The sequence below is a fragment of the Ostrea edulis genome, chromosome 3, assembly GCF_947568905.1.
Source record: "Ostrea edulis chromosome 3, xbOstEdul1.1, whole genome shotgun sequence".
NCBI lineage: Eukaryota > Metazoa > Mollusca > Bivalvia > Ostreida > Ostreidae > Ostrea > Ostrea edulis.
Genome location: NC_079166.1, coordinates 38,634,134 through 38,649,267, shown reverse-complemented (window position 1 = coordinate 38,649,267; position 15,134 = coordinate 38,634,134). Strand labels below are relative to the sequence as shown.

Genomic DNA, 15,134 nt, shown 5'->3' with positions numbered 1-15,134 from the left:
TATCACCTGCATATGGTGTTTATATTTCTTAATTGATTCGATATGCAAGAGCTTGGTCTGCATATGGCCCGTTTTTAAACCAGGGCAAGCTACTGACAAACAAGTTGATGGTACAGGGGTTCCAACAGTCTCCTTTGATATCAGCATTTCGCAAATTCTATGGCCGTTATAACGACAGAGTTTGCAAATACAATCATGATTGGGTCAAATGTCTGACTTGTTTCATACCTATTGTTAGAACGTTCTTGGCATACTGATTTTGACTACGGATATCTCCATTTACTTGATCAAGATATAGGACCAATGGCAGGTGTGACCGATCGAGAATGGATGCTTGATCCTCCTGGGCGCCTAGACCCATCTCTGGTATGTCCAGGGGTCCGTGGTTGCTCGGTTCTCTATTTTCTATTGCTTATAGGAGTTGTGGGATTGGCCGTTGTTCGTTGTTTTCGCCTTTCATTTACAACAAGTCAAAGAAAGCCGTACATTCATGCATGGGCGTAAATGAGAGGGGTACCAAGTTGCGGCGGAAAGTAATTCCTTCCGAATTCAGCACACTCATTGGGAAGCATAGCAAAAAATCTCTGTTATATTCGACGTAGAGGAAAATAACTGTATTTGGAAATTCTCAAGACAAAACAGATGGATGACAAGGGATTTAACTATCCTAGTATTGAAAAGACATTATACAAAGACCTTAGTGGTCGAATGTTATGCTTTATCTAGCGGAATATATCATTTACGCGTTCAATTCTTATCAGGTTGTACTTCATATCATTATATTACATTTACCCCATGTAGCTGATTCATGAGAATTAACAAATGCAGAATTGGTCATAAAAGTTTACAGATTGATAGAGCACAAACGAGTAAAAGTTGCTCATAATGCTTACTCTGTTGTTCCAGTGATGTAAACATTTCTCTGGCTATTTTGTGTATTGTGGATTTTTAATCACTCATGAGGATTATCAAGCTATGAAGAATGGATATACAATTTTGATTATTTATTTCTATTTAAGTGATGCTATAATCAATGATACATGACACATGCTCCTTCCCGCCAATTCATTGCCGACATCTGAATTGGAACTGCATTTACATGCCTCGATGGATTAGCATAGACATTGTACACGTACTTGGCAATATTCATATCAATATTCCTTTCAGAAATAAATTTCATCTTTTAAAGTACATGAGGGCATTAACTGCATCACTTCATGTCGGTATATCTTTCACGAAGCACGTTTAAGTAATCAGAGATTTCCGAGTAAATTATTTTCATGTTTGTATTGTACTGTGAAGCACTAGCCACAAAATGTAATTGTTGCTAATTTCTTTAATAAATCTTTAATGTTTTGATTATTGTATTGTATGGCCGATTATTACGAAAGCCCAGAAGGCTCATTCGAGATTCGAAATTCAAATACGAGATTCGAATTTCGAAATTCAAAATCCAAATTAACCAATCAAAATGTAGGTCACAATAGATTAAAGGTTAGAGGGTACATGCATATAAACTTAAGATATGACAGAAAGCTTATTCTTCTAATATGTTTACCAAACAACGAAACATTTCTTTTAAAACTATAAATGTTCTGTTGTATGATTAGCATGCAGACAGGCCCGTAGAAAGCGGGAAGGGAGGGGGTAGAAAACTTGTTCCAGCTCCCACTAATTTAATCAACTCCGTATTGTGTGGTAACCAGGTCAAATAATGACAAAAACACCTCATAATATACACTGTACCTTAAGTTGAAATCGTATATGAAGCCTATACCGATGATACCCCTCCAACAATTAATTCTAGTTTGCTTTTTTCAGTTAAGTACTAATCAATAGGTTAAGTACTAGTATATTTCATCCTCTAGAGTTTCAGCAGAGGCACCTGAAGTATGGATATTACCTCCCCCCCTTTTGGATAATTTTTTATTGTGGCAATAATTTCTCTAAAATGTGTGAATTCCCTGTCTTTTATTATATCGGTAGAAGGCCAATCTCCAAAGCATACAAAAAGCATGAAATGATTACATAAATTGAAAGAGGGATGAGATAGACTGGGAATTCATACATTTCAGTGAAATTATTGCAACAAAAGAATTATCGAAAAAGGGGAAGGGGGTAGTAATATCCATACTTCAGGTGCCTGTGGGTTCAGAGGCAACACTTTTATTACTATGTTTTAATGTAGGCCTATTTTCTTCTTCTATTAATTTCATTGTATACGCTTTTATTTTCATCTTAATCCATTTCATTTTTGCTATCTTTTTTTTAATGTTTTATTTTTTATCTATTTTCATTATGAGATCTACAAAGAACGTAGCCAGTCCTGGACGTTCACCGAGGCTGTGGGTGTACGGATCAAGAAAATTGTACTTATCTATAAAAAAAAACAATGGAGGAAATTCGAACCATGAAAAAATATTTCTCCGATCTATGTTGTATCTTTCAACATTTTTTTTAGGTTCCAGGAAGCTTAACTACATGTGTCATTACAACAGAATACTAATCTATACAGGTTTTGAAAATTATCTTATCCCACATCTTCGTTATCTGTTTTCGGTCCACTCCGAAAACCCTTGGCTAGCGAAGATGCTTATCCCACTGATTCATGAATATTATACCACAGGAACCGGTAATTTTGTCTGTAATATAATGATAGTAGGAGTCTATACTATATCACCTCCTAATATCTATTACGGGGCGATATAGTGTAGAACCCTTCTATTAATATTACAGACAAATTAAATTACCGGTTTCTGCGATTATAATTACATGTATCTGCAGAACATGTACATATACATGTTTGTACATTATGAATCAATGGGATAAGCTATATTATTCTTTAAAACATGGATAAATTAGTATTCTGTGGTAATGACGCACGTAGATAAGCTTTCTGAAACATAAACAAATATAAAAAAGACAACATAGATCGGAGAGAAATATTTATTCTTGGTTCGAATTTCCTCCATTATTTACACACATGCGCCTATAAAGAATGAATGGGTGGGGAAGATATTTGCACAGGCACCTGAAGTATCGATACCAACACCCACCCACACCCTTTTCTGATTTTTTTTTCAGCGATAATTTCTCCGAAATGTGTGGATCCCTTGTCAGATTCCCATCCGTATGGGCGTTTCACGCTTTTTGCAAGCATTAGAATACCCTCTAAAGCTTACAAAAAGTGTGAAAAGATTATATAAATCCACACATTTCGGAGAAATTATCGCCGCAAAAAATCAAAATGAATGGAGGAGGGGGTTGGGGGTTGGTAGTAGTGTCGATACGTCTGGTGTCTGTGGATATTTCAGTGGTCAAACACTAAAATGGGTGGTTTTTTCTCAGTTAAATACTTTTCACATCCCCTCCCCCATTTTGAAATTGCTGGCCGGCTACTGGTCTGGTTAAACACACGATAATCAATACCAGTAATTACATTATGATTTTTAGTTCACAGGTGCTTGAGTTGCTTGCAGTCACCCAGCCACAATATCGTTACAAAACACGAATTGCGAAATACAAATATGAATCTTTAATGGAAACAAAAGTGGTGCATAAAAATTATATTATGACAAATAAGTGGGTTTTTGGGTTTTTTTTTTATTATTCGAATATATTCAGCGATTACTATACTGATAATTATAGTACTCCTATTATACTGGTAGAAAGCTTGCAAAAGGCGTCAAACGTTAAATATAAATCGAAATATGAATGGGATGGAAAATGAATCCATACATTTCGGAGAAATTATCACCGCAACAAAATCAGAAGGGGAAGGGTGTTGGTAGAAGTGTAGATACTTAATATGCAAATATCTTCCCACCCTTTCCATCTTTTACAGACGCCTGTGTGTATACAATGGAGGAAATTCGAACCATGAATAGATATTTCTGTACGATCTATGTCGTTTCTTTTTATATTTTGTTTATGTTTCAGGAAACTTATTTCTAGGAAACTTGATTTATAGTTTTAAAAAATAATGTTTCTTTGTTTGGTAAACATATTAGAAGAATAAGCTTTCTCTCATTTAAGTTTATATACACGTACCCTCTAACCTTTAATCTATTGTGACCTACATTTTGATTGGTTAGTTTGGATTTTGAATTCTCGTATTTTGAATTTCGAATCTTGTAATTTGAATTTCGAATCTCGAATCAGCCTTTTGGGCTTTCGTAGATTATCATTGCATCTGGAATTAAAGAACTTTTGAATTTATTAGTAGTGTTTCATTTTATAATTCACAAATATAACACGAAGCAGATATTCTTGCTGGATTTTTTTTTTTTTGCATTTTCAAGAATAAACGGTGACTGTACTATTAAAATATGGAATGATACATGTCATTCAATAAAAAAAAATAATTACTTTTGTAGTTCTTTCAAAATTGGATTTCGTAATTTCTTTTACTGCTGATGGAAAAATGTATTAGTTCATAAACATAGATATGATGTGCTTTCTTAGAATAAAAAATTTCGCAACTGTATATGCGATTATTTTTACATATCAATTCATCGCACCACGTTGCTGCAGAAGTTTAATCACATCGACATGTCCTTCTTTACATGCAAAATATAGAGCCGTTCGCCCGGTATTTTGACGTTTGTTAATATTGGCATGATTTTCCAAGAGAATTTCAACTGTTTTCGTACACCCTTTCTCGGAAGCCGCTTGAAGTGGCGTACACCCATCAACTGTAGGTGCATTGATATCTGCTCCGTTTCTGATTAGATGTAAGACAGCATCATCATTTCCATTTCGTGCTGCCAAGTAGAGAGAAGTACATCCTTTTTCTGAAGCAGCATTGACCGACAATCCCTTGGACAACAATAGGTCTATCATCTTAATGTCAGCTGTCCGCGACGCATAATGCAATGTATTTTGTCCAGACTTTGAGCGTAGGTTGACGTCCGCTCCATTCTCTAGTAAAATATTGAGTATATCTTCGTGCATATGTTCAGCTGCGGTATGAAGCGGCGTGCACCCTTCAACTGTAAGTGCATTGATATCTGCTCCGGTTTTGATCAGATGTAAGACAACATCATCATTTCCATTTCGTGCTGCCAAGTAGAGAGGCGTACATCCATTTTCTGAAGCAGCATTGACCGACAATCCCTTGGACAACAATAGTTCTATCATCTTAGTGTCAGCTGTCCCCGACGCATAATGCAATGTATTTTGTCCAGACTTTGAGCGTAGGTTGACGTCCGCTCCATTCTCTAGTAAAATATTGAGTATAGCTTCGTGCCCATTTTCAGCTGCGGTATGAAACGGCGTGCAACCATCAACTGTAGGTGCATTGATATCTGCTCCGTTTTTGATCAGATGTAAGGCAATATCATCATTTCCATTTCGTGCTGCCAAGTAGAGAGGCGTACATCCATTTTCTGATGTAGCATTGACCGATAATCCCTTGGACAACAATAGATCTATCATCTTAGTGTCAGCTTTCATCGACGCATAATGCAGTGCATTTTGTCCATCATTTGAGCCATAGTTGACGTCAGCCCCATTCTCTAGTAACATGTTAAGTATATCTTCATATCCATGTTCAGCTGCGGTATGAAGCGGCGTACACCCATTATAAGTGCAGGCATCAACTTTTGCTTTATGTCTCAGAAGAATTTTGACAACTTCATTTTTCCCTCTCATGCAAGCAAAATATAATGGTGAAATGCTGCCAGATGTAGATGCCAGATTGACATCTGCGCCATGTTCTAATAAAATCTTAACTGCGTCTTCGCAACCCTTTTCAGCTGCAGTCTGTAGCGATGTAAATCCAGATTTTGTTCGTAAATTCACTTCTGCTTTGTGTTTGAGAAGAATTTGGATAATGGAGGATTGGTTATGTTGAGATGCGCAATAAAGTGGAAACAGACCATCCGATCCTAGTGCATTAGGATCGCTTCTATTGGCAAGCAAGGTTTCTACAGCCCGTAAATGACCATTCTGTGCTGCTATGCAGAGGTTTTCCGACATTATCAATATGTTTATTGGCGTATTTACGGGAAAACTGAATCTGCAAAAGGCAACAATGATGTTATGAACAATATCATTTTCAAACATTTAATTTATCAACATATATGTATTCATCTATTTATCTATTAGTAAACGTTTTTCCTATTAGTAGCATTTTTTGTAAGTTCTGCAAACCTCTAATATATTTTTTAAGGTAATGATTGCATGGGTCATTGAAAATTAATGAATCTATGATTTTTTTTTTATTTTTACATATTCTGTAGTTGACAGTATCTGTAACTCATTATAAAAGTATCATATATGGTTTTCACGGAAATTGTGATGTCATGGTTGTCATAGTAACCCCTCTTGTCGACTTTCCGTAATAAACGGTACAGGTATTTCAGATGGTATTTAAAAATGATACAAAAGGGGTAAGTGATACAAATTTTATATCAAATTGAAGTTAAAGCCTTAAATAATATATAATTTGCATTAATATGTCCATTTATTTTCCTGTGAAGTAGAAGCAGGGCTTCTGAGGAATTTCGCAATTTTTGGAAGGCAATTATTCACCAAAGCAGAATTATTTTCACCCCCTGAGAAATAAATGACCAATGATTTTTTTAAATATTTTTTAATATGTTTCAACATATGTTAGTAGGAATGACTAGGCCTATTATTTAAAAGATAATTAAAACATAAGGGATTTTTCATTTGTATTGTATTTTATTTGTATATTTCTAAACATATTTTCACTTTACCCTGTGTCTGGTTATAGCTGACAAGTCTTTGTTTCCATCGTTTGTCATTATTACTGATGCTTAAGCGCTTGACGTATTCCGGAATCGGAAACGAAAATAGTCTCTTTTTTAGATACTACATGAATAAACCACGTGATGCCCTGCAATCACTACCTTAAAAAGATATGACTCTAGAAGTATATTGCTTGTTACATACATTTTATTCATTAAGTTCTTCCATTTCCAATGAAAGACCTTATTGCTATTAATTGCTTTTTCTCCATCATTATAATTTTTCATTATTAGAATTCTAGTGCACTCGATTTCTCGGAAATCCGTAGACCGATTTTCGGGAACTTTTCAGGGATGATCTATTTTTTTTCGATTTCAATTTTGTCATTTATGACGTAAGATATTATTTTTCCCCTGAAATTCAGAGGGTCAGTTTCCAAGAGTGTTCTCGGAAACTGTTCAAAATATCAACTTGACATTTTCAAGGAGAGCGAGCGGAAGTGCACAACGGTATTTAAATGCTGAAGTGAAATAGTTATGTGAAATGGCCCCAAATATATTAATATTTTTTGGTTTCATGTTAAAATATACATGATTCAACTTATTAACAATTGCACTTTCATGATTTAAATGTTACACGGTGCATGAATTCGCAACAAACGGGATATAACTCTGAATTTAAGATTGGGGTTTCCTCATTAGCTGAAATTCTCATGGGAATTTGGCCCCGCCCATACCTTTACAGATCTGGAAATATACTGACCATATTAGATACAGTTAAATAATTCAGGCTATGGTTGTATATCATCATAAACTTTTAAATTTCGTATGGCGATAAACGTAGCCCATATCGTCGATATCTAAAAAAAATATTAGCAAAATTTTCACTGGAGGCCTCTCCATTATAGAAACCTGTTTGAACTCGATGACCAACTTGGAGTAGCTCGCTCTATACAAAAGACGATACTGCGTGTTTTGGATGTATTGCCCGCTGTTTTAGGAATATAAACACCCCTTCAGCGCCATGTACATTAAACGGAGTGTATTCCATATATAAGGTATGCATGTATATGTATTTTATTTACTAAATTTTGATGAATTGTATTAATGAAGTGATATACACGTGTAGATATCGTTATCAGAAATACGTTGACTTTTTAAATCTAATTTTCTAAACAAATACATGTAGTTAAATATTTTCTTTGTTTACATTATATGCAATGTAGAATGCACTAGTATGATTTTACTTTTTCATTAATTTTTTACACTGACATGGAGATATTTTGGTTTATTATTCTACCTGCAATATAATTAACCGAAACATAAAGACTTATGCGTGTACTACATATACATATATTTTCACAGCACATGCTATTTAAATATAAAATAGATAATCAAGATATTTTCATAAATTATTTATACGGACCGAGCTATTTATAATATATTTTGCTTCAAGGCAAATTCGACCAAGAGCCCGAGAAAAGGAGAGGAATTGTCTTTATTTTCTATTGATTTATGTATTTATATTTTGTGATTACTTGTAACATATATTTAAGACATTACAATATAATTTAGGGTTTGAACGAAACGTATGTTGGCGGTTAACAGTTCTAATATTTCCGTATTTAGTTGAAAATAACTATTTGAATGATAATAAGATTTGTACTGATTTCTGATTTCCTTTTCTTCAGCAGCAGTATCTGTGATCGAATGTGCTTTTGATAACGTGTTTGGGTACATGTATTAGCAATATCATCACCTTTCATCACCACGAATAGATAGCATGCGTTAAAAATACCTATCACACATACAGCATATATATATATATATATATATATATATATATATATATAGTCAATGAAAATCATACATAGCCTCCATTTAACAAAAATATAAAGATTTTAACACAATTAGATAAATAATGTCACGTGATTTGTAAACGGGGAAAGCACGACATCTATTCATATTCCTAAAGTGAAGGTTGTCCCTTGTGTTAAGACCCGCCCACATTGTTTTTCATTATTCATGAAGGAGTACCATGACCAAAACGGCTTGTTATAGAGTTTAAAAATCAATTGATATTTCGACATTCCTTGTGACAGAAACTATTAAAAGTGTTTAGAAACCATCGTCTGTGGTCTCTATGTATAAAATCTTAACTTTTGTACAATAGAATTGTTTTTATTGACCACGGATTAGTGGGCCAATTCTGATTGCTGTTTCATCTCATCCTTTCTTTAACGCAAAAAGCGTCGGAATTTGGGAGGGCTGAATTAAGTGCCTCAAATTTGACATGCAATACGGAACTTTCTGGATGTGCCGGAACGGAACGACTGATTAGAAGTGACATTTATACACCGCGGTCACGTGATGGTACCCAATTGTAGGGCAAAGTTGACATCAATATAAATGTTGTTTCGCTAGCAGACAATCCATAAAGAACTATACGCAGTCCTACGATGACGATTCAAGTAATTATTGGTGCTTAGTACCTGGATGTAAATTAGATGGAAAGGAAAATGAACATTTAGACGTTATTCTTGGATATAATGCTTGAAGTTTTACTGTTATCCTCAAGATATTCCCTAGAATTGGGAAATTTGGGAAACATCCGTAACGTTTCCCATTATAATTTGAGATGAGTTCAAAATAGATAGTATGCCCTTTACCTGATCAATTCAAACATTTGCTTCGTTTTAATGTTGGTGTACATAGAAAAGTACAAAGAACAAAATTTGGAAAGAAATTTCTCACTTTCTATCTGTATATATTTTGGTGAAATACGATTGAAGTTATACACCATATGTTGTAATGCCCATGAGGCTACAGTATCGTTAAAGACTCCTTCTGATTGCAAGAACTTATTATGGTTTGTAAAATAATATTTTGAAGGCGTAAAGCAAAAATGTGTTTTATCAAGAACACTATTTGATCAGTATGATACGAATGAAAAAAGACGATTATACGCTGTACAAACTCTATCAGACCTCTATCAAATTCTCGATCCGGTCAAGCCTGAGAATCTAAAACAACCTTTGATGGAAAGTGATTAGAGAAAAAACTGGCACCCATTCCCCCCCCCCCCCCCCCCAAATAAATCTTTCACGCATACTTTTCTGCAGAGTGATCATTACGATGTAATATTTGTACACCTTCCTACAGAGACTAAATATACTTTTAGGCATAATTATTTAGAAATCAGTGTTTTAAAACAGTTTTTATATATTGGTCTATAGTTTGTTATCTTTGATATGCATTATACGTCGAACCTCATCTTTCCATTGGTCATTTTTAAAATAAAATCGGGTCATTTAAGAATTTAAACATCTTGTAAAAGTTAAGTGTGCATGTGTTTGATATATGGGCAACGTTATGTCCCATGAGTAAGACAGACATAATTTTTTCACGCTATGGAAAACGAAGGCTCATGCTGGTTATCAATCTTAACGTAATACGTATTATGTAAGAAACATTTCTTGTTTGAGTTATCAGTCGTTTGCATGTAAAAACACAAAGTCTCTCCCTCTAGCCCTTCTAACAAATCTTGGAATGTTTCCATTTCAGACAAAAAGATACATAATACTGACATTCCTTAGAATGTGATATCATTATCACTGTCATAATTTTGTTTAGCGATCGGAAAAATATCATAATATACACTGTGTAAAACATGTATCATCCATTCTTGATTGATTGATTGAATATTGTTTAACGTCCCTCTTGAGAATATTTCACTCATATAGTCTAGTCAATCTAGCTCAAAAATGAGCAAAACCTCAAACTAATTGCAACAGAAATGAAATTTTGATTATTCATGCAAGAAAACACATGCAAACAACATATTAAAATTCACCTTTTGTATTTCCATGGGAAAATTGGAATTTTGGGGTAAAAGGATGTGTTTTTTCATGAAAATCGCTAAAAACTGGAAATTGAAGAAAATGTCCATTTTATGTAACATGCAGTGAAAATAAGTTTCATATCTCAAATTTCAACCTGGAAATGTTCGATTAATTTTTTTTACAGCAGAATATATTCTTTCCTTGACTGTAATTTTTGGGTAAAATCTTGCTTTTTTGAATATAATTGTTAAAGATTGAAATTTTAAGAAAAAAACCCACATTTTGTCGTACATTTGAGTCTAACAATAAAAAAAATGAAGTTAGGATTTATTTTAAAAACTGCTCAACAAGTAAGATATATAGATTATTGGCAATATATATGAAAAATACCATTTTAGGTAGGAAAACCTACCTTTTTCTAAAACAAAAATAGTGAAAAACTGGAAATGATAGGAAATGACTGTTTTATAGAAGAGATGGCATTGATCTTATAAATTTAAGAATAAAACGTCCAAATGCACAACTTATCTTTTCTGCACCAAAATTTATTTTCCCTTGCCGAATTTTGGGCTGAAATCTTTTCCAACAAAAATCGTTAAAAACTGGATTTTGGAAGAAAATACTTTTTCCTGTCCATTAGGCATATATGAGTTACCACATGAAGATTTATACATTAAAATAAACTGTTAACACAAAACAAGTGCCCCTTCAAAAATGGTCTGTAAAAGATGACCTACATTTTTGCAGATACCCCCCTTACATCGGAAGTTGGAGGCGCGCTTACCATTCCGGTCCTATGTTTCACATAAATACATGTAGTATTTTAAAACAAACAGTGTATAGTAAAGCTTACGTTACCAAATTCTTTATTAAGCTGAGTTTTAACAGTTTGTACTACATCTATGACGAAACAAGGTTCAGTTTCTTCGATTTTATAAAGAAATCTTTAATACGTGCACTTCGTCAAGTTCTAGAGTTTGGGAAAAGGGGGGGGGGGGGGGTTATAGCCGTATTTGATGTTTAGTTCTATCCAAATTATTGTGCAATTAATACCGAGAATTTCAGGAGTAATCTGTTTTAAAAACAATGGACACATAGAATTAAAAGCAAATTGAATCAGGCACGCAGCATCGTAAAAAAAAGGGGGGTGTGTGTGAAGATAATTTCACAATATTGCCTGAAAATTGACAAGTAAATTTTAATCCAAAGTTATAAAAATACTTGATGGTGTGTGTGGTGTGTGTGGTGGTGGTGGTGGTGGTGTGGGGGGGGGGCTAAGGTTGTTCTCTCAGTTCAATTTTACACTTCTACTGTGTACAGTTCACGACAATGCTATTTAAAAAAAAAAAAAAAGAGGAGGGAGAGCAACCAATCTGTCTAAAAATCGACCTCTGTACGTAAAAATTTATCAACTTTGCATGTAATGATAAAAGGTGTAGAGCCATTATTGCTACGTGCCTGATAATTATATAAGTGATCATTTGAGTAATTGCAGTACCGTTCAGTCCATGGTTTTACAAGTACAACGGCTAGTGTCACAATTTGCCTTGCATTTACAGCGAAAAACGTTCAAAAGTTTATCTGGAGCGACTTGTAATTTAGTTTTAACGGATACAAGAATTGCTGAAAGCAGTGATAAGCCCCAATTAGAAGGATCCAAATTAATCATTTCTTTAGTCCACTCTATGACTTAAAAAATTCTTGCAGTGCTCCTTTTCTGCAGCTGTAGTTAGTGGCAATGACTGAACTTATAAAAATGATATTGTGGTAGACAATTCTTCACATAGCAAATCTCCTATAAGTGTCTAAATGGTATTTCATCGTACAAAGTCGATATGACATCGACACCAGAATATATCTTTTTCTCTATGAAATCCTCATATAGGAAGGTGAAGATAACGAACAGTGATCCATCTCGTAACTCCTATAAGCAATACAAAATAGAGAGGTGGGCAAACACGGACCCCTGGATATATCAGAAGTGGGATCAGATGCCTATGGGCTATAAGGAGTAAGCACCCCCTGTTTACTGGTTACACCCGCTGTGAGCTCTGTATCTTAATAAGGCAAACGGAGTTACCCTTATTCAATATCATTGTGCCAAAAACGGCCTAACAATCTATATGAAACAAGTCAGGCAGATTTGACCCAATGATAGGTTGTATTGGCAAAGTAGATTGTTATAACGACCATATAATTCGCGAAATGCTGACTTTAAACGAAACAGTTGAAACCCCTTCACCATCAACTTGTTTGTCAGTAGCCTGCCTCCATTTAAAAACTAATCATATACAGAATTTTTTCGCGATTTCTCTACATTTTGACTATACAGGACCTGTTCCGATGCCGAACATTTTTGACGTAGTGTCGCATCCTATGAATGCATGTAGAAAGGGAAAGGATTGACTAACTTCGTTTCCTAAAAAGACGTCTGGTTTTAACGATATTCTTCACTTATATTAGGGGCAAGATAAAAAATTCAATGTCTCACAAAAAACTAAGTTCACATAGTTTTCACCAAGAACCCCCCCCCCCCCTTTAAAACTTAATATGACAAATGCTGAAACTAATCGAATAACAAAAAAAGAAATGTACGATTATAAATAACACTCTGTATACCTCTGTATACCATTTCTACTGTTTATTCACAAATGAAAGTGTACATTAAATCTATTAAATGTTCATTAATATGTTTTAAATATTATGTGGTATTCAACAGTCGCTTGTCTTTTTCCTTTTTCCACTAAAGTGTAATCGATGTCGGATGACAGAAACTTGCGGGAGTTTTTATTCCCCTCCCCCTAACTAATTGAATTTAAATTTTCATCCGACATTGATTTCGTCCCTTAGGGCAATTATGTTTATTTCAGAGTTCGTTGCTATTTCTGTGCTTTATATATAGACATTTCAAACACAATGTGCATTTTGTATGATCCTCTAAAATTTACGATAAATAACTGTATCCCATTTCCATTCTCAATGATCGTGTGCCAGCGTGGCGAGAATTCCATTGTCATCGAAAACAAGTTTTGTCTTGAATAGATGGCCGGGCGGTCTAACGCGCTGTTCGCACGCTGCTAGGAGATATGGTTCCGCAGGTCGTGAGCCCAAGACTAATTAGAAAGAGTAACTACTCGATTTTACATCAAATCATGATACTATGCGCAAGTGTTTACTTACATTGATTTTTTATTATTTATATTATCAATGTTTTATTATCATTATTATTACCCATGAATGACTCCCCAAACCTGAATTTGAAAAAGAAAAGCAAAAATACTTTACTTACTTAGTTTTATAAAAGTTTTTAATGCAAAACGCTTGCTCAAATGATGAAGATACAAAATAACTGAAACTTTTAACCCGAATGGCTTTCCATACTTTTTTTTTTAACAACCGTAATTCCCCCTTGTAAATTGACACTAATTCTTTAAGATTTCATTTATAATTGATTATTCATAACTTTTAAAGTAAATATTGTGTTTTATAATTAAAATTAATTCAGTAGAGGGTCAAACAAAATATTTTGAAGCTTTATTCGCGAAAGTTCCCCGGGAATGGAAGTCGGCAAAGAATATGAGATGCTGAGCAATATTGTATGTATATAGAAGGTCTTAAAATCACCTTTTTAATACAACTGTTAAGCTGTTTAATCGCGTTTTTTTATTACATGCACTTTAGATCGTCGTGTATAACTTTATTCCGATGACTGTCACAGTTAAGTTACTCCCCTTTACGTGTACGGCGTGCCGTAAACACCACAAAATATCGATGGTTTACTAAAACATTTAAGTCTAAATTTTGAATATTTCCCATTGTCCGATTTTGTCCGATTTTTTGTATGTTGTTAATCACGCTTTTGTTTATTAAATTCCGTCGAGTTTGTTTCTGTTGCAATTACTTTGAGGTGATTTGCTAGATTGACTAGACTAATATGGAGACGTCACAACTGCCGGTGAAGAGCTGCGAAATTTAGGCCTATGCTCGGCGCTTATGACTTTTGAGCAGGGAGGGATCATTATCGTGCCACACCTGCTGTGACACGAGACCTCGGTTTTTGCGGTCTCCTCCGAAGGAACGCCGCATTTAGTCGCCTTCTACGACAAGCAAGGGATATTGAGGCCGTCTTTAGCATTTTTGTGGCGGATTTCGCCACGCTGGCGTGGCGGATTGTGACACACGCCCCCTGGAGGCCTCGTTATATGGGTTAGGGTATTGGTATGGGTATATATGGTTAGGGGAACTTCGTCCGACCTCGGAGGGGTTTTTTCGATTTTCTACCCCCACCCCCGCCCCGGGGGTGGGGCTTTTTAGTTAAAATATAGCCATTTTCAGCCCTCTAAAAAACATAGTAGTTGTTATTATTTTTCAATGCAATTTGGTACATGGGGAGACTTGGAGGTGGGCTATCGGACCATGGTCTTGGTTTTCGGAAATTTCCTCTCCCGGACCGGAAATGATCCGGACAAAATCGGAAAAACTTCGTAGGATCAGATTTCTAGGAGGAGTAAGCATCTTCTGTTAACCTATCATCCTTACTTAAGCCTATGCATCGGTCAAAGTTCGTGTACTTCAACCA

The 15,134-nt window shown here is 34.8% G+C and overlaps 1 protein-coding gene across 1 annotated transcript; it reads right to left on the bottom strand.

The window, feature by feature from the left end:
* Positions 1 to 4,198: 4,198 nt before the first annotated feature.
* LOC125673129 (putative ankyrin repeat protein RF_0381) lies at positions 4,199 to 14,471 on the bottom strand. Its single transcript, XM_056160652.1, has one exon. It carries the CDS (start codon positions 6,064 to 6,066, stop codon positions 4,507 to 4,509), a length of 1,560 nt encoding a protein of 519 aa, XP_056016627.1. The 5' UTR covers positions 6,067 to 14,471; the 3' UTR covers positions 4,199 to 4,506.
* Positions 14,472 to 15,134: the final 663 nt, after the last annotated feature.